Consider the following 24,572-nt stretch of genomic DNA (forward strand, 5'->3'; position numbering starts at 1 on the left):
AAGTTAATCAAGAAAATGCCGTGCAAAAAAATGGAGGTGCAAGTTGATATTTGTTGACCTTTAAAATTCTGCATCATAGCGGGCCGCTGTGCTCAAAGCATTACGGATCAAGATACATTTGTTAGAATACATACTGTGTATAGAGTTTAGTCACTGTGGTAATCTACTACCTGCCTTACTACCGGATGTTGGACTTGTTGACAAGCCACAGTAAACATCTTAACATGGATCTAAGTAATCTCGTTACACATGTACTATTCAGGTAGAGCTATACAACAACACTGGAGCTACGCTTTGTAGTGCTTTTATGCCAGAGTTTCATTTTGAAACTGATTGCAGCATGTTAATGTTGGTGTCAGTTAAAGCAGCAGTAGGCAAGATGGAGCAAATATGATTAAGAAAAGCATGAGCCAGGTAATCTGAAAAAAAAAATCATGGGCCTCTGTGTCCTCCGGTGCTCCTAATGGCATCTGCAGGATTTCTCACACCGGAGGAAAACAACCAATCAGAGTCGAGCTGGAGCCTTGCTGTCTCTGAGCAGCTGTCGAACGAACTCCGATCAAACGGTCAAACTAGGCAGCGCTGATCAAATATGAATCAATATTCTGTTACTGTAATGCCTGATTCTCACCTCACATGTTTTCAGAAACATCTTGTAGTGTACTGTTTAGCTGTAAAATGAGAAAGTTTGTGACCCGGCAGCCAGGTTGAGTTCAGTTGAGGAAATACCAAGCACCGCCCACCAGCCGGAGCAAACTTTCTCATTTTACAGCTAAACAGTACACATCTTTTCCACCTCAGCGAGCATTAAAAAGCCATATTGCAACTTCCTTTTTTTTTAAACTCCTGGCAGTGATACTACTGTGGAACTCGTATTGCATGACAGGAACACCCATATGACTCAACAAATACCACAATCATCAGTATGCTGTCCGCCCCGTCCAACACTTTCAGGGTTTACTGTTGGGTGTGATGAACGTTGCAGCTTCTTGGTAAAGTATAGCAGTTTTTTTATCCAGTGGTCTGAGCTCAAACAGCATAATTAAAAATCTTTCAGTTTATATCTTCCGTTACAGTGTGTCATACCTTATCTTTTCTTTTGTCAACGGTAGGGCTAGGTATTATTACGTTTTTTGATAGTTATTAAGTAGGGCTGTCAATCGATTAAAATATTGAATCGCAATTAATGGCTTGATTGTCCATAGTTAATCGTGATTAATCCCACATTTTATATATGTTCAAAATGTACCTTAAAGGGAGATTTGTCAAGTATTTAACTCTCGCATCAACATGGGAGTGGGCAAATATGCTGCTTTTAGGCAAATGTATGTATATATTTATTATTTGAAATCAATTAACAACACAAAACAATGACAAATATTGTCCAGAAACCCTCACAGGTACTGCATTTAGCATATAAATATGCTCAAATCATAACATGGCAAACTGCAGCCCAACAGGCAACAACAGCTGTCAGTGTGTCAGTGTGCTGACTTGACTATGACTTGCCCCAAACTGCATGTGATTATCATAAAGTGGGCATGTCTGTAAAGGGGAGACTCGTGGGTACCCAGAGAACCCATTTTCCTTGCCAAAATTTAGCATACGTTTGGAGCCTTATTTAGCCTCCTCCGCAACAAGCTGGTATGACATGGTTGGTTCGAATGGATGACTACAACGTAAAAATTGCAAGTTAAGTTAATTTGTTAATTCCTTAAAGAAATTAGTGGCGTTAAAACAAATTTGTGTTAACGCGTTATTATCGCCATATTATTACGTTTTGGTACGGATACAAAAACAACATTATTTCCATACCTTGCTTTCAGGACTATAAACATGCTTTTGCTACAAAATCCCTTTTTTCCATGTAACAAAAGAATCCCTGTGGCCCCTTGCTGCAATTACTCAAAATCTCTCTACTCACCAATCTCTTTGCCCAGTCCTGAGCGCAGGATGGCCCCCGCCGAGGTGACCACCGCACAGGTCTTGAAGCTGCTCTGGTCCTGCCGTCCGTGCAGTCGCTCCAGGGGACGAGACGGCACCAGACGAGCCCAACCGAGTGAGGCAAAGGGCTGCTCCGACCCGTCCACTGTCCTGAGCCGGGCCTGGGCTTTCATTTGACACAGCACCTCCTTAGCGCTCTGGGCGGCCCTGCGATGCCCCTCGTAGGAGACGTGGTGTTTGTTGGCGCTAACGTAGTCCTTCATGGCGCGCTGCAGCCGAGGACTCAGCATGCCGGAGGACACGCGACCCCGCCACAACCGCTGCACCACAGAAGCTGACTTGGAGAAGTAATATTCCTCCAGATCCGAGGAGTCACCGCCGCGCCGCCTGCCTGCTGTAGTCCTCATTCTTTTTCCTAGTTCTTCTTCTTCTTCATTGTCCCTCTCATCTTCTTCCTCTTCCTCCCCGCCGTGGTTGCGTGTGGTGCTGGCACGGTTCTGGTACTCTGTCTGGGAAGTTCTCTCACGACTCTGGACTGAAGGGTCTGAGTGAGAACCCACATTTTCTGTACCAAAGGAGGACCAGGCAGCCAGGCTCTGTGGGTCCAGGTAGTCCTGGTGGCTGGTCTCCTGGCTACCATAAATGGAGTAAGGGGCACTGTTGGGGTTGTGGCTCGCCTCCAGGCTGAGCTCTGGGGTTGTGGAGCTGGCAGAAGGCTCCGGGTCTGGCTCATCTCCAGGGTAGGTTGCAGTTAAGGTGGAAGCCAGTTCAGCCCGGGAGCCCAGGTTGGCATGCTGTTGATGGGAGGCCTGTATAGAGGACAGGCGGCGGGTGTCGGGGTGTTGGGAGAGTAAAGAGCCAACCGAGGTCAGGGGCTCATTCACACGAGCATCCAGGAAGTAAGAGAGGAGGGCAAGGAAGAGGAGAACCCAGGCCAGCATTCCCATCAGCACTAGCCGCCGCCACTGCCTCATACTGGACTTCATCACCTCTCACTCACATACACGCCTGTTCAGCTGGCCCACCAACAACAAAGCCCCACAGCGACGACTTAGCCCGGGTCAGCTGGAGGGCCTGTAAAAGAAGAAAGCTCAGAATGAAACTGCTCAGGGGAGAAAGGAAATAATGTGGAGGTTTGAGACACTCACCTTAACTGATTCTATTTGTTCATGACCATGTGTCTTCCAGGATACAGCAGCAGGACCCTGAGAAGAGGAGTGGGACAAATTAGTGGAGTCAAAAGTGCACATGTATACATGAGGCTGTGTGTGCATGAAAAAAACCACACTGCTCACACAGACACACCGCAGGAAAACACCTCCTGCAGGGCAGCACTTGGCTGCTTTCCACTCTTAACAAAAAAAGAGGCATTTCATTTAGGAGCATCTATTAACTGGAATCAGATTTAAAGCTTCCCTCATTAAATCTTCAGCACAACAAGAACTAAACACTGCTGACATCAGTCTTCTCAGACAACTAAGATTGCACTAAATATGAATCATTTAAAGAACCCCAAATTAATAAACAAATAGGGTTTCCCCCAAGGAAATTGTTTAGTGTCACGGTCAGTACAAACTTTAACCTAACTTTAACTTGATGCAGAATCTGTTTGGTAAAATGTGTCCCTAAATGGTGATTATCAAACTAACTTCAGGCTAGGGATGCACCGATACCGGATCGGATATCGAGCCGATACTGACTCAGATAGCTTGATCAGGTATCGGTGAACATGGAGCCGATCTCTTTAATTTAATTCTATGTTTATGTACATTATATACTGTCATTTTAATTCCCGTTTAAGTTTTGACCAATTGCATTAAAAAGGTTTACACTTGTGATTCCAGTTAATCTTGAAGATGTTTTAACAAGTTGCTAATGTTTATTATTTTAATACAATTCAGCAAATATATAGTTATGTGTTTATTTGTTACATTTTGTTTTACAAATTTAGGAAAGCGATGTTTAAGTCAAGCCTGATGTTACTTTACACATATAAGAATCACAGTCACTAAACATAGTGAGGCATACAGCTTATTAATTAAACACTGGTATCGGCCGATACCCAAAGCCCAGGTATCGCTATGGAGACTAAAGAAGTCAGATCGGTTCATCCCTACTTCAGGCTGACCTGCAATGTAGAAGTTCTTTCTCACCCATCAGCATTTGATTGTGACTAATTGGGCTGTTTGTCTCTACATTTCCCAATGCGTAAAAAGCTACCAGTCGCTCACTAAAGGTTCAAAGAATATGTAGATAAATTTGATAACAGTCACTTTGTAAACCTGTTTACATTTCTGTCAATGTCACATTTTCACAGTGGCCTTTCAACGGTGGTACTACAACTTCCGTGTCCGTCACGTGATGCCATTGGGCCCAAAAAGACTTTTTCCCGTAAATCAGCTGATCAATTTTTTTTGAGGTGAATCAACTTCAATGAACGGGAGCCTGCCTCCAACGCTGTATCCAGTTCTCTTTATACATCCATGTGTATTAGGCGATGTTGGGCTTCATTTAGTGGCGCACACCCTAACAAAACATAAAAAGTCCTTTGACTATGGCAGGATTGTAACAGAGGCGATGACTGCGGTGGCTGAAACGTTATTAAAGGACCATAAAATAAGACATAAACTATGTCTGCTATTGGCGATGTATAGCTTGGTGCTACGAGTAGCTCTCGGCCACTTTCAGTTTGTAAAATAGAGACCTTGTTTTATATCATTATAACCGTGTTTTACTATATAATCACTAGTACTAGATAACTGTTAAAACAATGACCTCACTCATTAAATCATGTATTAAATCATGTATTCAGTGATGTCCTTTGCTATGTGATATGTGCCAGTGCTCATTTTCCCTGAGGCTTAACAATCTTTTTATTATATTTCATAGTGTAATGAAAGCATGTAATCATTTCTTCTGACATTAGCAGAGACTAGGGCTGCAACTAGCAATTATTTTCATTATTGATTAATCACATCGCTTATTTTTTACAATGAAACAGAGAGAGATGCCCTTCACAATGAAACAGTGGCCAAGTTGACGTCTTCAAATTACTTGATTTATCCAACCAACAGTCCAGAACCAAAAGATATAAAATGCACAATGATATTTTCGTTTTTATCTTAAAACTTAGTACTTTGGGGATAATCAAACCCAAAATTGATCAAGGAATTTGCTCAGGTTTTTTTGTTTGGCTTTCCATTAGGTGTCGCCACCACTGTTCCCTGTGCTCCACTGAAATGCACTACAATTATGACACTATACCTCAAAAACTCATCAACATTTCACATGTGCATCAACATGATATATTTGCTTAATTCATTGTTGTACAAAAAAAACACAATCATTAAAAAATAACACTATCAGCTTGACATACTCTGGTGTTCGACACGTTAGGTCCACTGATGGCTTACAGTGTGAAATACAAAGCAATGAAGGTGAATAAATGAAGCATTAAATTGCCTCACATCAGAGGAAGTACAATCCTCTACGCTACACGTAATTATGAGTTTTGGTCTTTTAATGTGGGAGCATTTCGAGAGAGAGAAAGAGAAAGAGAGAGAGAAAGAGAGAGAGAGAAAGGGAGAGTGGCAGGGTGAGGCGGGAGAAAAAAAAGCTGTTAAGCCTCCTCTAGTCCTAATTACTGTACAGCTTCCCGTCTCTGTAGCTGCCGGGTCCTGCAGAGCGCTGCAGATCTGCAGTCCCCCCTCCCCATATACCCAGACATCCAGGCATCCCGCCCCGCAGCCACACAGGAGGCCAAAGCTCATCCACTGACCCTGGTTAAGCAGAAGGAAAACAGCAGGGAGCAACTAGGCCAGAGGGACCAGAGACAGTATGGGGGGAAGAAAATAACAGTGAAACTGATGCAATTACTCAGACAAACACACATCTGCACAAACACACACACAAACAACAATCTGATAACTTTCAGCAAACTTGCAGCATGTTCTGCCTCAGGCTTTAAAGGCATTGACAGGTGGGTTGGGTGTCAGGCAGTAATCCCCTGTGTAGCAGTTTCAACATGTCTACCAGGCTGAGGTCAAATGTTACTCAGCGGAAAATATGCCATTTAACACCTGGAAATAACAACAGCGGGCCGGATGCACACAAAAAACACAAAGAAAACAAGTAGGAAACCACACAGCTGCCAAATGACAACGTTGTCAACAAACAAATGGCATCTATATGCACCACTGCTCAACAGAAACCCTCTGTGGAAATGTGTGTGTGTGTGCCCCGAGGCATGTCGTGCATGCGTGTATGTGGGTGCGCAGCTATTTGGCCTCACCTGGCAGCAATCAGGATGTGTGCTTCAGTAACTGCAGCGAAACAACATAAATGCGTGGCACAGATGGAGAGGCGGGGGTGGAGGACAGAGCTAGTCTTGTGAGGGCTACACAAAGAAACAGTACAAAACGGGAAACATGGAAACGAGCCACTGCCAGCCAAAGGACGGCTAAATGACTTAGTGGGAGTTAGCAGGAGACGGTGATGAACAAAAGGAGCCTGATGGGATATAAAGCATAGATCTCGCAGAGAGCCCAATGTAGATATACGCCATAGAGGAAAAGAGGAAGCTTTTGTAATAGGGAAGAGGATTGGTTAAATGTTTGCAGGTCATTTGCCCTCAGGAGGAAAATTATGTGGTTTATAACCTGCATGACAGGAAAAAATCTGAGCGGATGAGTCATGAACAGAAACAAGTACGGTCATAGCTGAGTCTGTGGAATATTCTCTTTCTATTCATCAGGGAGTTGTTTGGGGCTGTCACAGAGCAGAAATTACCCTGCGGTGATAATGATTGGCTCAACAGCGCAATATGTGTTGTTATTGCCTTTTTTTTGTTTTTGTAAATTACTTCATTCATCCAGATTTTAGTGCTATAGAGAGCCTAAGTCCCTCCCCTTCCCCCGGACCCCATGGGACCTTATTTCGGAAACAATATGAACGGTAGTCATCGATGAGACATTGTTTTGATCCCGTTTGAATGCACCATGAATCACATATTATGTTTGTCAATTTAAAACATTATTTTGCAACTCAAGGAAGTCGCAGTTTGACGTGGGTTTCTCGTAGTATCATTTAGTTCTGTGTAAAACGCCTCAGTGAACTTCATCTCTCGTCTCGCACAACATACATCACCAACACTAGCCAGCGCTACTGTAGCTAACTTAACTATGACCACGCACAGATGTAATGTTATTTTACCTGATGTGTTTTATCCAGCAAAGTTCCGTGCAGAATAGACGCTCGGCGCCTCGTCACACTGCTGGCGTTTGTAGCATAGTGTAAATACCTGGCTCTCCCATTGCAAAGACTTCAAAAAAGATGTGCGGGAAGATTTCTTGGCTGGGAGTCTCCGCTGGTTGCCTAGTAACCCTACAGTTATGACAAGACTCCAGGAAGTCACTGCTCTGGGCCAAGAAATAGTCCAGCACACAACCAACACCAAGTCTAAATCCAATACATTCTCAAAAATAACTACACCCATGACCTGCTCCATTTACACCTCATTAGGCGCCACCAACCAGTAAGGAAACCAAACTGGCCGCTAATTCAGCTCTAAAACAACGTGCCAGCATCTACTTTACCGTCATACTGTATCTATACAGTACAGCGGTTTAAGAGGAAGATCTCTACAACTTTGGATGTTTGCCAGGAGATTAATGGTGTCCTGCAGGCCTTTGTCACCCTACATGACAAACAGTGATATCTTCTCAACTGTCAGTTGGATAAAAACAGAAAATCAATGATGACACAGGCTGAATCCAAATGTCTGGACTGCAGACTTGTGGCCAGAAAGTCCAAGAGTGCCTTAGGCGGTCCGGATCCACAATTCATCAAGTTTGCAAAGGGCCTCAGGCGGACTTCAGACAGTCTGAGGCTGCAGTCGAAAAGTAAAAAAATGACGTCCTAATGTTTTTTCCTAACCACTTTTAGGAAAAGGTGGTTAGGAAAGGATAAAGTTTGAAAGGAAAGTTTGGTGGGCGGTGCTTGGTACCTCAACTGATCTCCACATGGCTGCTGGGTCACAAACTTTCTCATTTTACAGCTAAACAGTACACTACAAGATGTTTCTGAAAACATTTGAGGCATACAAGTAACAAATAGGCATTACAGTAACAGAATATTGATTCATATTTGATCAGCGCTGCCTAGCTGACCCGTTAAATCAGAGTTTGCGAGTGATTGACAGCTGCTCAGAGACGGCAGACTCCAGATCAGCTATGATTGGTTGTTTTCCTCCGGTCTGTGAAATATTGCAGATGCCATTTGGAGCACCGGAGGACACCGGAAGACACCGGAGGACACAGAGACGCATGATTTTTTTTCAGATTACCTGTCTCATACACTACTGTCTTACTAATATAGTTACCATTTTATAGAAATACGTTTTTTTAATCCTGTTTGCTCCATTTCTACCCACTGCTGTTTTAATAGAGCAATCTTTAATAACTATTCTCTTTTCACTGGAGGGGGGGGGTCCATTTTTGTGCCCAGCCTGGAGTAAAGGAGTCTGTACTTCTGCCAACATTTATAATGAGAACAGCCTCCGCAACTTTAAAGATTTGAGACGGCCTTTCAATTTACCAAGCTCATCATATTTTCTGTATCTCTAACTGTGATCGTCCATGAAAGCATATGGAACTCACCACCCATCCCTTCCGCCCCCAAAGAGGTTTGGTTTCTCAACTACAGTCACTCTTCTGGATTACGTAGTTCCTATAAAGCTCCCTCCATTATACATGAATGGACTAAGGAGCTTAAGCACTATACATTAGAGAGGATCCACGTGACTGGGAGAAGATACAGTCTTCGATCGTCATTGCTTCTAAAAACCCAGATCAGCCAATCTATTTCAACTATATCCACAGGACTCACCTCACTCTGAGGAAGGGTCATCTCGTAAAATCTCCAAAACTCCATCGTGTGCTCAGATGGACTAACAGGTATGTACGTGCATACAGTATGTATTGGGAATGCGAGGATGTGAGGCTTTTTTTTGGCGCGAGGTTTGCGCCGCTCTATCTGATGTACTGGATATACTGTAGCTGTGCCATGCTCTCCCACTGTGCTACTCATAAATGATGCCTCATTAAAATTAACATGTTTGAATAGACGTATTCTCCTATCAGCATCACTGCTGCCAAATTATGCTGGCTTCATGTCGGAAACCTCCATATACAGTTGAAAAGCTCACTGGATTACCACATACAGTATATTGATATAATTAACATGGAGCTATCAGTTGCGAGAGTGCATGGAGCCGGTACCATCTCAGCATGTGTTCAGCAATTTGACTGTCAGTGACCTAATATACAGGAACCAGAAAATATTCAAATGCAGCTCAAGAGATACGGACTAAAATAGAAATAAAAAAGACAAGGGCCTTAATGTAGTTGTGTTATATGTTCCTGTTTAACTGTAATTGGATATAATTTCCACCTGTAATGTCTAAACTTATTCTACCCTCACTGTTATAAAGACGGAGGACAAAATATTAGAAACACCTCTCAGTATAACGCAATACAATTAAAGAGCCCCACAAACTACATACACCAAAATGACAACCTCTCTAAAACAGTTTCAACAAGAACTGAAGTTAAAAACCTTCACGATAAATCTGGCAACATCTGAGAGCATAAAGGATTTCCTGCATGGTGTGTGGTATTTGTACGTGTTCTACTTTGTAGATTGGTAGACAACTATAACAATAGTGAACTGATATAACTGTTTCATCATGTGACCTTTAGACTTTGCTGCTTGTAGGTGGAAACATTTTATGTTTTATCCATCATCCATTTTAAGTATTTTGGATTCAAATATTTAACCTGCTGCAACACATTCGATCTTAACTAGACAATAACATAATCTTACACGTCTCCATCTGTCTTGTCAGTCAGCATATAACAACAGCAGGCCGATGCAAATTCCTCTCAGTATTTATTGGTTTAAACCAGTTTTAATTTTGTTGAAGAAAACTGATGAAAAATTTGACATTTTATTTGTTTGACATTTGCACGGCAAAAAGGAGAGTAAAATTAAATAAAAAGTAACCTTCGAAAACATATTCCATTTTTCATCAAGAAATAAAAAAAAACATGTAAGACGCACAAACGGACAAATTAACTTATTACTGTTTTAATGCAAAGTTGCATTCAACAACCTGCAGGCATCTATATTACTTTAGAAATATTCAACAACGGACTGACTTTGCGAAGTTAGCGGAAGTACACAAGTGACTACGTCCGGTTTTCAAAATAAGGTGTTAACAAAGAGAACTGTATATATAAAATACATATATGGAAATAAGATTGATTGGATTATATTCACCAGAAGTATAAAACATTACATGTCTTTTATAAATTAAAAAGAAAATACCACTAATTTGTGAGGGAAATGTCTTTATTCTTTTATTTTGGGGTTAATAAAATAATGATATTAATAAATGATTCCTGACAATCACCAATATATTTGACCTCAGGAGTTTTCTGACTACATACATGCTGAAAATCAAACATTTTAATGTATAAATTTAGATATTTTCCAAAGTAAAAGTCCCTAGAAGTGTATGATTCAACTTTTCCCCATGGTCTAGTGTTAAAAAAGTTAACAAATCGCAATAAATCAGAATATCTAATTACTTTTAGAATCGCAATACATAAAAATCGCAATACATATCGAATCGGCACTCAAGTATCGTATAGTAACAAATCGGGAGATAGCCGATCGTCCCACCCCTACATGATATAATGACTCAGGGCAGCCAAACTCTGCTAAAAGCACAATAGAACCAGAAGAGTAAAATATAGAGACTATATTTATAGATATATTTAATTTTTCATGTAACCACATTCGTTGAGTCCCAGCATGCCCTGCTGCTGTCTGCTGTAATATTCTCAATGCGTCTACAGTCCAGGCATCGCCAGAGATGACTGAACTGAACTCCACTATCTGACTGCCAGGTAAGTGCTTGGACGGCCCTGGAGGGAATACAGGCGCACAGCATCTCACTGAAAATTGTTCAGTCCACTTTACTACAGCCTGCTAGGGAACCACCAGGGTGGAGATGCCGTGTTACGGGTATTTTAATCACAGCCAGCTTGAGATATTTCTCAAATAAGAAGCAGCAGAAGTTTCTGTAGGGAGTAGAGGTTCTGACCTCAGTAAAGGCCACATGAACTTTACAGGAAAAACAAAGTAAATGCTGTGAGGTTGGTTCACAGGAACATGTTCTCAATGCTCTCCTGTCTGTAAGCACAGAATAGATGTTAATTCACAATGAGTGGGAAGAGTCTGATTAGGCTAATGGAAAATAATCTGTGGTGTTCAACACATCAAAAGACAAAGAGGGAACAATACAAAAGAAGACAGCGGATGACTGAGGTATTCAGCTCTGCAAGAGAACATGCTGTCCTTCTCTTTTCTGCACACTGCAGGACAATACAATGCAAGTGTGCACGTTATCTCAAATAAAACACTGACCAAAGGGTTTGTTCCTCATCAAATATTGAACCCACAAGGGTGGACTTGTTCTCCATCTCAAAAAAGAAAGTTGTTTTACTTTAATGTTCACCTCGCAGCCGTTCAAGCAGCTACAAACTAATACCTCACTGTGAGGTTAAAAAAAGGCAACAGGACGAGGTCCACTAAGCGTTTGTGGACAGACAGAAAGAAACATGAACTGCACGGTCATGAGATATTTTAGATTTCCGAATTAATTAGTGATTTGTGGTCTAAAATTCCAGGCCAAGTTTCCCAGGATTATGTGAGCAGAACATGAAATAAATGCAAATACAGTATGTGCTCCATGTATGGAAAACAGATTTTTCCAGTAAGGTATTACATGAGGGAAACACATTTAGACAGGCAGTAGTTTGAAATAGAAGTGGGTGCTGCGTGTATGCACCTCCACTACTGGGGCCCAGAGCTATTTATGACTTTGAGTGTTTTCTGGGTTACCACAACACAAAAATCGTACTCTCAGAGCATGAGGCCGCATTCAGACCGGCAGTAGCACGTCACATCCCTTTCATTCATTTGAACTGAGCCAGTCTGTCGGAGCAGCGGGGGTGCCAACACTTTGGCTCTGGCAAAGTTCAACCTGGCTCAGCTTCTGCTGCGACCCAACGGGATGTCATCCAGCAAGGCGCTGCATTGGTCAATCAAATCAATGCAAACGCATTCCTGGTGGATTACTTTGGAAAACACCATATTCCTGCTGTTAACCTCATGATCATGCGACACGTGCACATAAAAACGAAGTAGTTCATTTCCCAGTTTTCGAAGCATTGCTTTTACATAGTTGATGGAGCTGGACAGTGTGATACAGTTAAGATGAGGCTACGACGGCAGGCTTTTCACCCCGCCTTCGTACGACTTCGTTAGTTTCAAGCACACTGAACTCTTAAAGGAGCAGTGTGTAGGATCTGGCGGTATATAGCGGTGCGGTTGCATTTTGCAACCAACTAAAGTCTCTCCCATGTGCCAAGCGTGTCGGAGAACTATGGTGCAGGACGCGAAAAACGCAAAAGGCCCTCTCTAGAAAATTTGTTTTTAGAGTAGTGTAGATCATTTGGAGCAGTCAGTGCTTAGAGTGTGTGTGTGTGTGTACGTGGGAAGTGAGTGGTGAAGCAAGAGAGAGAGAGAGCGGCGGCAACGGCAGCGAGTAACGTTATCGACTCCGGCCAAAGCAGGAAAAGTTAAGAGTTTGTTTTGTCCATTGTGGGCTACTATTGAAACATAGCAGTGCAACATGGCGGACTCTGTAAAGAGGACCTGCTCCCAATGTAGATATAAACAACTCATTCTAAGGTAACGAAAAACAAACACTTTGACCCGACGATGATCCAAGCAGGATTGAAACGTAGTCAATAAAAATACTGTGGCATGGAGTAGTGTGCAGGCGTTACCTTTTCCTTTATATAATCCAGTTCAAAATAGAGGACTGTACTGTCTGTTTGATTCCACACTGGCCACAAACTCATCTGCTGCTCCGCTCCACAATCCAACTTTAACTTTCCTGAACAGAGTTTGACTAAATCTTTATTCTAACAGGCTGTATAGCTGTTGTATGCACGGAAGAAATCATGAATTAATCCCAAGGCAAGACGACAAGGTGTAAATTTGTGAAGCTAAAACGTGATTAATCTCACTGCTATGCATATGTGACCGAGATCACACCGATGTAAATTAACCATCTGATCAACACCCTTCCTACACACTAAACTTTGACTTATGGAGCAAGTCAAAACTCAATGTGCCTCACACGTTTGGGCTGCATTGGATAAAAGAAATTGCCGTCTGCAATTTAATCCTAGAAATAATTTGTCTCAAATGGTCTTCCAGTTACAAAACTGTCATTAACGCAGAGGCACTTACACTGGTATTGATCTTGTACCATTTTTAGGGGCCGCGGTAATATGAAACGTCCAAACTCAGCCAATACAAGGCCTAATATTTCACTGTACCGCATACACCGCTGTGCTTTCTCAAGTCACATAGAGATGATGATAATTTGTGCGGTTGCAGATCAGATGAGAAATTAGACACTGCAGACAAAGACGGACTGAAACGGGGACATCAGAACCTTCTTCAGTCTTGAACTGTAGTGAGGAAATTGAGCTACAAAGAAGTTACATATGCACAGACTAAATGAACCGAGCCTCTCCTCCCTTAATGAACCCTCCTGCTACAGGTCCTCCCTGCTTTAGCCTCAGGAGGCAATGAGGTTATTACCGAATAGGACATCAGACTTCACCCCGTGTAATTATACTGCCAGCGTCCGAGCTCTCCGAAGGGTCCGCTGCACTTCATCACATCTTGAAACCCCAAAGTGCAGCTGTTAAGAATAGCCTGTAGACGGACTGGCTGGCTACCTAAGCCTACATAAATGAGCAACTGAAGACAGGACAATGCCAAAGCTAAAGCGCTACAAATCGAGTAGAACTGTTTTATCCAACTTCCTCTGTGTTTCACGTGTTTGCTCATTCTGTAGCATACTTTCCAGGCCAGAGGAGAGGAGAGGGAGGACAAGACAGGCCTGATGATATACAGCATCCGTGTTTAAATATAGGGTCTAAGTTTTCCCTGATGGAAGAATTATTACTTTTCACTTTCAAGGCCAAAGCACAAATGTCAGAGGTTAAACTCTCCCTATATATCCTGCTAATCCTGCCGCTGCTCCAGCATGATGACATAATGAAAGGCTTCCTCCTCCCTTCACTTCCACTGCTCACCTTCTTTCATTCCCCCCCACATCTGCCTTATTCTGTGACCTACATTTAACTGTGGTGCTGTGCATGCAGATGTAAGTGCAGGCACCGCTCAGCTGACTGTATCTGTGTCTATGTGTGTTTGCTCTAAAGTCAGTCATTTTAACGTTACGCCATACCCACGCAAAGAACAGAATTAATATTGCATTCACTGCCGCATCTCTGATCCTGTGAGGAAACGTTCATGTGTGTCGTTACCGTACTGTGGCAAAGCCTGCCAGTCTTTGTGTGGAAATGTGACTTACTACCAGCAGTAGATCAACCAGCTCCTCACCGCTGGCACCTAGCATGTGGAGCTGAGAACACACTGCAGGCGATACAGCTCATTCCAGCCATCCAGCTGCCTGCCAATCACATACACTAGAGCATGCAATCGCATGGCTGCACGCACGCATACAGATGCACACTGCACAGCTAAGTACAGACCGGCTTTGAAACCTAAAGTATAGCACATCTTTAGCAACAAATACAATGAAGCAGAAGGTTACATTTCAGTTCCTTCTCATATGTAAGGAGGCCAAAAGGAGACACAGAGCCAGCCACTTGTTTTCTTTGTTGTTGTTTTTTACAGCCAGGCATGCCTAGTTTTGCCTGACTATAAATCAACTTGCAGGGACTTGAATGTGTGTGAGTGTTACTCTCCACCAGCATGATGGCACTGCTCTCAAGAATGAATCATAAACATGGTTTGTCCTTCTCGCTTGTTCACTAGAAAAGGTAGCCTGTGGCATTTTGATATATGATGCAGATACTTATCATACCTTTAACTGACTGAAGAGTAACTGTTGTCGGTTCCTGTTTGTAAACACCCCGCATTTAAAGATGGCCAAAGCTCAACAAGCTGAGAAGGAGAGAGAGAGAGAGCAACGATGGTCGAGCAAGCCATAGAGTGACTGAAGATAGAGAGCGGCGTTGGTGGGAACAAAGCAGCAAATCGGAGAAATAAAGCGTTATTTTCAGATTATTTCCCAGCAGTTACGTTCTAAAACACACAACTAACTCCGAACAGCCCTGCGGGAAGGTGCCAAGTTGCCGGATTTTGAATGAATGCAGTCTTCCTGTCTGCCGACTGTGGCTCAGTGCTGCTCTTGTCAAATCACAGACACACACCGATCATAGCTGCCCTCACAGCACAGAGAGGAGCAGGGGGAATCACTGGAACACATGCACATAACACATGTGTTGCCATAATGTGTACTGAGCAGGACCTTTTACAATTCAAAAACAAACTCAAACTCAGTGCTCTTTGTAACCGTGTAATTGTGACATTGCTTTATACCACCTAAATTCTTTTTCACAGCAGCCACCAATTCAAAATAGAGAAGACCGGCATTGCCAGATGGCGGCGGCAACCTGCTCGCTGTCTGGAGACATCTTTACGCATATCTCTGGCTTTTCTGTACAGCAATTTCTAGTTACCTATTGGCTTATATGTACTGATATATCTGCCATAAGTTAATATTTGGCATGGGCACTTTATCGGTCTATAGTCCTAAATCAAAATCATGTGATTACATACTGAAATATTTTACGTAAAATGCACTAATAAAAAGTTAGAATTGGTATTATCAAAGCTTTAAGTCAGCTGAAATGGATTTTTGTTTTGCCACAAACTGTAAGCACATTGACATATTATCACCTTATAAAGTCAGACAGAAAGCCTCATTATGATTCATTTAAAGTCGTGTTTGTGTCCACCTGACACAAATCCAATCTTTCCCCTTTTAGCTCCGTCTTTACCAACTCTTGAGGGAAATATTTAGTCACTAACTGTGTCCATCTCCGGTTTTGGTGGTGAGCAGGTAGCGTACAATGGGTTTAACCAAGCATTTCTGCTCAAAAAAGCAGCCTACTAGAAGCTAGGTTGATGAGTGGCAGGAGTGAATCGAAACTAGGGTTGCCCCCTCTTAGTCAACTAATCGGTCGTTTTGGTCTTGGTCGACTAAGATTTCTTTAGTCGATTAGTTGGTTTTTCATGCTGAATGACTCATTTCCAATAAAGTTGTGGGCATATCTGGTAGAAACAAGATTTAAAGTTGTGCTTTTGTGAGATTCTTTGTGGAGGGAAGTAATCAATTAGTTGACAAAATTAAACAAAAGTTAGTCGACTAAGAATTTCAGCTTGAAGGGCTGCTTGAAGTTTGTTCCTTGAAGCAAGGATTTCTTTGGTTATAGGTGCATCTGATGTTAGATAGGTGAGGCAGTTTCAAGAGTAGCCCACTAGTTCACCTTAAAACTGTCACACATCAGCTTTTCAGTAATGTGTGTCAATCAGAGTGTTTCCCTCTCCTTGGCTGCACTGCCTCCATGGTAAAAGGAGAAAATATATACGTTTATATGCTCCCCTCCATGTGATACATACAAACAGAAACAGCAAAAGATCAAATCATGGTCTTGATATTGTGAAATGATCAAAAGAAAAACGAGGCATCTTTCATCCTGATTCTGTCTTGGCGGTAGAGGAATAATGAGGCATGGCTTCGAGGCATGGCTTCGTGCTGTTGCAATACCAGGTCCAGCAAGGTCAGAGCAGAAAGTACTAACTCCATTAAAGACTGATCCCGCTGAGGCAGATTAGCTCTGTCCTGTCCCCGCTATCCTCCTTCAACCACAGCACCGATTATATCAGCAGACCAAAAATGTCTACTTTTGCAAAGGCGTGCTTAGACACTCATTAATCTTGCTCTGAAGAAGCGACTACACCCAATAATGGCCGAGAGGTGCGGGGAGGCGGAAGTCTCTCTAACACACACCTGTCACAGTCCATCTGCTGTAGAAAATTCACACCTGATCCACAGCACGGAGAGGATACGATGGGGTCTACATGCTGCATCTATGTGCACACAATGAGCCCTTGTTCTGCAGAGAGCAGTGCAGACATCCATAATACTGAGCTGACACCTGGACACAGTGACACACACACACACACCTGGACAAGGTCTCTGCACTACCAATTAGCCCCACTCTTTCTATCAGAGCACCATGTGAAGTGTTCATGCGCCTTGTAATTACAGAGGAGCAGAGGACGCGTTTCATTTAAAACCAGCAGCCTGACACAGCCCTCGAGAGTCTCTGACTCATTCCGAGTGAGTAACGGACAAGAGAAAGTCATCAGCCATCAGACATCCACGGGCTGTTCAATGTCTAAGCAGGAGGCAGACTTTAAAAGTTTCAGTCTAACAACACTGTACTTAAAGCACTTCACAAGTCACAAAGTAACCTCCGAGAAGAAAAGGACGTGATGAAAACACGGAGCCGGGAAGAGTTGAATCATCCTGACCTTCTAAGCACATCCTATTCTGATAAATCACACAGGGCAGCGGTTCTGATGACAGGCTTTCACGGTGCACAGAGCCCGCTCCAATACAGCCTGCCAACAGCAAGGTCTTATGAAGGAAATGCAGCCCTACACCTCACCATAAATACAGCTGGGAGCGCTGACGCCCACAGCAGGCAAGCGTTTGATGTGAGAAAGTGGAGAAAGTCCACTTAAAGTTCCCCTTTCACTGTCTGTTCCCTTACTTGTTGAGGCTGAATGGACGTAACAATGCTTGTACCACCAGACTGTATGACTAGTCACGCTCTAAACACCTACAGTGACCCTCACTCTGTTTGTTTCTGAACTAGGAAGAGATTCATCAGAGTTTGAATTGCCTTCTCAGTAGGGGTGTAACGATACGTTTTTACGATACAATACCTATCACTTTCCATGGTTCCAATTCAATTCAAGGACGATATTTGGCTCATCTAGAGCGATGCAATTTGATATGACGCAATGACTTGAAATCGACACGGTAACTTTTGTTGGCCAAAAATTCAGTCTGTGTGTCATTGTAAATACCTGGATACCAGACAGTGCAGGTCAGGATTCCTCAGTTTTTCTTTTAAGGGAATCAGGGAGAAATTTATTATGGATATAAACAAGTAAACACAACAATTAATGGCAAATATATGTCTTTAGGCGGAGGTGAATTTTGGTCTAATTTCTTACCAAAAATGTTGGTGAGGCTTTTGCAGAGCTGGCTGTGGCTGTCGCTGCTGCAGGAACGCTGCTAGAGTCACCTGGGTGTTCGGTGTTTAACAATCTCATGGCCTCTTAGTAGCTGCGTGGAAAGATTAGTTGTGTTGCCGTTGTATTTTATCTGGCCTTTGCATATTCTGCAAACAGCGAGCGATTTATCAAATACATCTCCCTTTATGCAAGAGCCAAAATGTTTCCACACGCTGGACCTCGAACACGGCTAGAAAATCTCACTCGTCTGGCTCTTCCCCGCCATCAGCCATGCTTTGTTTTGTTGTATGTCTTTCAGAGATTGGCGCTGCGGGTGCATGTCGATGATGTCATACACAGGAAGAGTGAACCGGAGTAAAAGTGCTAAAAAGTCGTGCTTAAATACAAGCAAATTCTTAGTATCAATACAATAGATTATTTACCTTGCAAATCAATTTTAGATCACTATACGTCCCCCCGTGAAGGACAACTTGCCGAGTACCTATCAATGTAGTTGGATCGTAGGAATATTAATCGATACATCGATGTACTAGATGAATCGTTGCACCACTACTGCTCATCCATGTTTGGAAAAAGGAGGCACAGGAAGCTGCTGTTACTCCAAGAGCTAAAATCAACAACATTTCTCTGGTCCATAATGCAAAATAAGGGCAAATCTTACAGGTTAACACATACGCTAAGGATTGAAAAAAGATGCTGACAGGATTTGTTCATATCAGGGTTGCACACGCTTGTATTTGTGGAGAAAATCATGTTTGACTGCGCAGAGAACAAGCCCACTAATCTACAGCTCTACAGCCATTTTCAGACAGCTTAACCTTTCTATAATCTGCCTGAACTCTGGACACTTGCTTCTAAACACAGACTGAGATTAGCAGCCTATCAGAGATTTATAGTGCAACTATGAAAGCTACGCCACAATAAGCTGCTCAAACCTTCCCATGTCGCCGATATAAGGAGTAGAGCACTGTACATCAAACACACAGAAACGAGCGCCTAAACAACTCCTCTCAGGAAGTTTACAATCTCGTGAAGACGGCTAATAGCCCTGGACGTCCATGTGTTTCTCATGGAGAGTCCTGTCCTCCGAGCGCTCGCACACTCAGCCAGGAGTGAGGGGCACAGCTGGTCTTGATGACTCCAGCGTTGCCGCTTTTGAAGGCTGAGCTCAGATAACTGCTGCTCTGGTCGGTCAGCGCGCATCTGAAATTACACCTCCACCTTTCCCAGAGTGCCCTGCCTTCCACTCCTCTATACCTTATCTCCACATATACAGCCTGGAACCGATAAAAATGAAACTCTAGCTTCGGCTGACAATTTTAAGGGTAACTAAAAAGAAGCTATAGTGTCAACCTAAAACTTTGGCCTTGCCGTTTCATGAGAAGATGCGAGTAAGATGAGGATATCATTATTTTATGTTTAGTGAAAGAGACAGATATTTCCCTCGGGAATTGGTAGAGACCAAAAACAAAAGCTAAAAGAGAGTGAATATTGGTGACCAGAAAGAAATGACGATGTTGCTCCGTAACTTCGGGAAGTGTAAGTAATTGTTTGCTAACAAGTTCGCGATATCTACCTAAAAAGCACACCAAGCACGGATTTTCGTCCGAAAAATTTGCACAAAAATGTATAAAAACTGATTTGGGGGGGGGGTTTATGAATGCTTGCACAACCCTGCCGAACATTCGTGCGGGGGAAAAATATTCGAACGGACATAGATTTTTACAAATATCTTTGATCAATGAAATCCTTTTTTCCAAACTACTGTCATAAAAAACATCGTTGTCATTCTGAATAACAATTAGCCACGTGCTTCTGTTTGTTGCAGGGACAGTTTGTATTATCGGGGCTTTGGAACAATGGGCGTGGGTTTCGGGGTAACGGACTGTCAGACAAATGGGCTTTTTTATTCCGGTCCAATTGGACATTTTTCAGACTATTGGTGTTTCGGAATAACAAAGGGCCATCCCCTTCTCAACACAACAACCCAATAATACACAACAAACACTACTACCTCAACAACCAAATAAAGGACAATATATGGCTTGAGATCATCCAGCATCTGGGATACGATGAAGATGGTAATGTAGCCGATATGCAGCCACAACAGCTAACGTTAGCATCACATCATGTTAGCATCACATTTGGGGTCAGATTAGTTTATGTATTGTGTGGTTAACATTAGACATTATCTGTCTGGATAGGTTTTCGTTGTGTAGAGTGGAGTTAAATTCCTTGTATGTATGTATGTATGTATGTATGTATGTATGTATGCATGTATGTATGTATGTATGTATGTACTGGGCAAATAAAACGGATGCTGATTTTGGAAGAAACTCATTGGGCCTCATTGACGAAAATGGAACACGGCAACATGGATAATTCGCACCGGACCCGGTGTGCATAGTTGTCAATACGGAAAATTAGAATCCGGATTCTGCACCACATTTTTACGTTGCACTGGTGAGAAATGGCTTTAAAGCTTACATCCACTGCCCCCATGTGGAGATAAAAATATGAATTATTAGTCATTACAATAAGCATAAACATATTTAACCCCCATTTTTTCCCATTAATATGAATGATTTTAAATAAGACATTTAAAACCTTCTCATTTTAAGTTGACAGTTTCTAACCTCATTCTCATGACAGGCAATATTATGGTTAAAATCAATGAGACTGTTCTGCAATGGTGCCATATTAAAAAGATTCTTCACTCTGCTGCTGGTGAGATGATCAACCGTTGCACATTGTCTTTCGGAGACAGAAAGTCTGTATCCCTTTACAGTCTAAGTGCGGACAGTAAAGAAATGTGTCCTTGAAGCATAACTCCTTTCTTTTCTGTCCTGGAATCCGTTTTCCATTTTTCCTCTCAATGCTGTAAGGTCAATCAGCCTCACACACTCAACCCATAAACACTAACACATTATCACAAAAGACCTGACGATTCCATTATGTTTTTCTTTTGTTCAATATCGATTTGAGTAATGTGAACAAAAGAATTCAATTAATACACCTCACTGGGATTCATGCTAAACTGTTAATCTACACTGAGAATATCGCTCACTGCACACTATTCCTCTCTCCGACTTCCTGTGGTGCGATGCTAATCAGAGCAGTCAATCTCTGACTAACTAGTTACCTCCGTTACTGGGTCATCACTGACAGCAATTATGCATTTCATCAATTGGTATTTTTAGAACAGCAGCACTTTCTCTCTGCCATTTTGTAGCTTATAAAAAACAAGACTCCGAGTACAAAACCGAGTACATGGCTGGACTGTGTATGGTCAGTCTGTGAATTTGTGGCTAAATTGTTAAACAAATCGTCAATGGTCATGTGTATGATGGTTTTAAATTAGCTTGTAAGCTGGCTACTTATGAAACAATCCGGCCGTACACGTCGTCCCTCAACTCCAACTCCAGTCTTGCGTCTGAATTTGCTGATCGTACTGTAAACAATGAGTAGCGCACGAAAGAGGAAGTCTTGGCCCGGATATCCGCTGGCTACACCGGAACCCCAGAAATATAGCCCCTTGCTCCCAAAGACTTATCCGTCATCAGACCCATAGCCGATGGGGTCTGAGATTGATCTGACAAAGACCTTGTAGGTCAAAATAAATAGAAATTTGTGGGGGCTTGAAATGTTCAACCTCCTCTTTTCCCTTTAATTTTCTGAAAAAAACCTTAACTTTATGCGATAATACTGAAAACCACAACCTGCCGTGCAAAATGCCAGTATAGTGGAGCTATAGATTGATATATTTGGCAGAAAAACGTGACAAAATAGGGTTGGTGTGGGAAATGGCCGCGGGTCTGCTGTGTGGTGGTTCGTCATTGTAGGATGAAAGTGGCACATTGTGAGTGCATACAAAGAAAGCCGTTCTCCTACACACCTGTACTCTGTCTGCACACGCACAGGGAAGCCGCCCCATTTGACACAATAAATATCCAGCTGCAGAGACAAAGAGGTGCCAGCCAGTATGTAGCAGACCTAGCGCTAATTACATGTTTTGTGTAAAAGCAATAATGCAGATGTTCTGCGAGTCTCACAACTCTTTCACACATTGTCGTTGGGTATGTGTGCATTTATCAGGTATCCATTAGCACATTCATAATGCATCGTAAGAGAATGGGTGGAAACGTCTATAGTTCAAAAGAAAAAGTCCTGGCAAAGAAAAGATAAATTATTTAGCTTTAGTTTTATATAATGTGTGTCCTTGCAGCTGTGCTCTGGTGGCTGTCCACTAAATTCTGTCCTTGTCACAACCTCTCAAAAGCTTTGAAAAACAGAGTGCACATAATTATTCAGCAGCTGCACACACAAACAAAATGACACTTTTCTGATGCAATGTCACTCTAACCTGGAGGGAGGCTTTGGATTTTCTTCCCCGTGCTGTTTTTGCTGCACAGGAGGAAATTACAAAGGACAGACTGGTGCCTTTGATTCCAGTGGACTACAGTGAAGTGTGAGTGTGTGTGAGTGTGTGTGTGTGCTTATTGTAATGAGTTTCAGTCGACTCTCGACTTCTGCCGCTGTTCCTGAAGGTGATGTGCTGAAGTGTTTGGGGTGACATTGAGATAAGTCTCCACAGCTCAGATTGTTGTTTCCTGTTGCTGATATCAGACAACTTGCACCTCAAAAGGCAACACGCCCCAAACCCCCCACAAAACACAAAAGACAACACTTAATTGCCTTTGACACTTGTATGTTTCCCTCTGCTTTTAAATGCTTTCACGGCCCTCAATCAGGGTGATGTGAAGGGCAATTGCAGAACACAGCGTTTTTGTGTTTAATTTAAAGCACTTGGTCAGAAAGCTGAGATGTTATCTGGTTTGTCACTAATTAAATCACTCCAAACAAAACGCCTGCCACAGTTGAGAAGTGCTGCAGCTGTGATTATGAGATCCTAAAATGCACTTTTTGATTATTTCATGCACAAAAAGACTAGTGCATGCAAGTTCCCTTATCAGATATCAATGTAGGAAATCAGTGGGTTTGAAAATGACACATGATGGTGCCCTCATGTGTCATTTCCTTCCCCCTGGAGCTCTTCTCTTGGCCTGGGGTTTCCTGTTTGGTATGGAGTGAAGATGTTGAACAAAAAGCTGAGTGTCAAGGGAACAATAAACCTCTGCATCTTCTCCTCAAGTTGGAGAGCAGCGTGCAGGAGGGCCTGTCTTCACTGTGGGAGCTGTGAATGAACTCTTCAGTGTGGACAAACCCCATTTTCTTAAATAGGACTCAATGGCACCATCCAGATGAGCGTCATTAAATTGATGCACATTGAACTCTGCTTGCTGCATGTCTCAATTACGCTCCTATAATGTTTATTAAACCAGTTGTGAACCTTAAAGAGCCTAAATGAGCTGCAGTTAAATGAGCTTTCCTGTGATCATCACCGAGCGTGATCAGGGTGAAGTAAACGCAGACACACAAAAGGCTTTTCTCTCTACATCTGATCTGAGAAAAATCCCTAAATATTGAATGGTTTTAAGCAAACATCGTGCATGCACATCTTCCCGCTGTGCTTGCTCCGTGTCCTGCAACAAAAACGCGCTGAAGCAGCAAATGCAGATCTGTATGGAAATGCTGCGGAGAGCGAACAAAGCCTTACCTAAAAACTGAGTCGGTCCTCACTGGATGCTGCTGCTGCTGCTACCGCTGCTGTCCGCCGGTCCATTTTGCCTCTCTGTTCGCCTTGTTGCACAGCAAGCATGCGGCTCGGTTTGGCTCGCCTCTTGCTCTCCGTTCACACAGAGAGGAGAGGAGAGATATCCACTGTACTACGCGGAGAGGCTGTGTTCTCTGTCACTCCGCTGCTGGCCTTTTTCTAGCATCCACATCCAGTGAGTATGGGGCGGAGTCAGGGCTGGTTCTGTATGGCTTCTTGGCCTGGAGGGAAGGATATAAGGGAGGAAATAAGGGAGGAAGGGAGGAAGGAAGGAAGGAAGGGAGAAAGGGAAGGTGTATTGATATTGAATTTGATACCTTCCTGGCTGCAGCAGCAGCAACAGCAGCAGACAGGGAAGGAAAAGAGGAAGGAAGACATATTTTTTCATAAATCTGATCATTTCCAAACAGTTCAGTCAGTCAATTTTACTTGTATAACCCAAATTCACAAATTTGCCTCAGAGGGCTTTACAAGCTGTATGACACCCTCTGTCCTTTACAGTGCGACCCTCTCATCGGATAAGGAAAAACTTCCCCCTTTTAACAGGGAAAAAATAAAAAATGGAAGAAACCTCAGGAAGAGCAATAGAGGAGGGATGCCTCTTCCAGAATGGACAGACGTGCAATAGATGTTGTGTGTACAGAGTAACAACATAATGAAAACA

General features: G+C 42.7%; 1 protein-coding gene across 2 annotated transcripts in view; it reads right to left on the reverse strand.

The window, feature by feature from the left end:
• st6gal2a (ST6 beta-galactosamide alpha-2,6-sialyltranferase 2a) overlaps positions 1-24,115 on the reverse strand; it is a 53,244-nt gene extending 29,129 nt beyond the window's left edge. Inside the window, exons 1-3 of one of the 2 annotated variants that reach the window (XM_074658907.1) lie at positions 23,852-24,115; positions 3,093-3,149; positions 1,925-3,018 (exon numbers count right to left, since the gene is read on the reverse strand). In XM_074658907.1, the coding sequence (XP_074515008.1) occupies positions 1,925-2,930 (1,006 nt within the window). In that variant the 5' untranslated portion in view covers positions 2,931-3,018; positions 3,093-3,149; positions 23,852-24,115. Of the gene's footprint in view, positions 1-1,924; positions 3,019-3,092; positions 3,150-7,155; positions 7,279-23,851 lie in introns of those variants that run through there. The other variant, XM_074658909.1, reaches the window with a different exon arrangement.
• Between the last annotated feature and the right edge of the window lie 457 nt (positions 24,116-24,572).

The sequence above is a fragment of the Sebastes fasciatus genome, chromosome 14, assembly GCF_043250625.1.
Source record: "Sebastes fasciatus isolate fSebFas1 chromosome 14, fSebFas1.pri, whole genome shotgun sequence".
Taxonomy (NCBI): Eukaryota; Metazoa; Chordata; class Actinopteri; order Perciformes; family Sebastidae; genus Sebastes; species Sebastes fasciatus.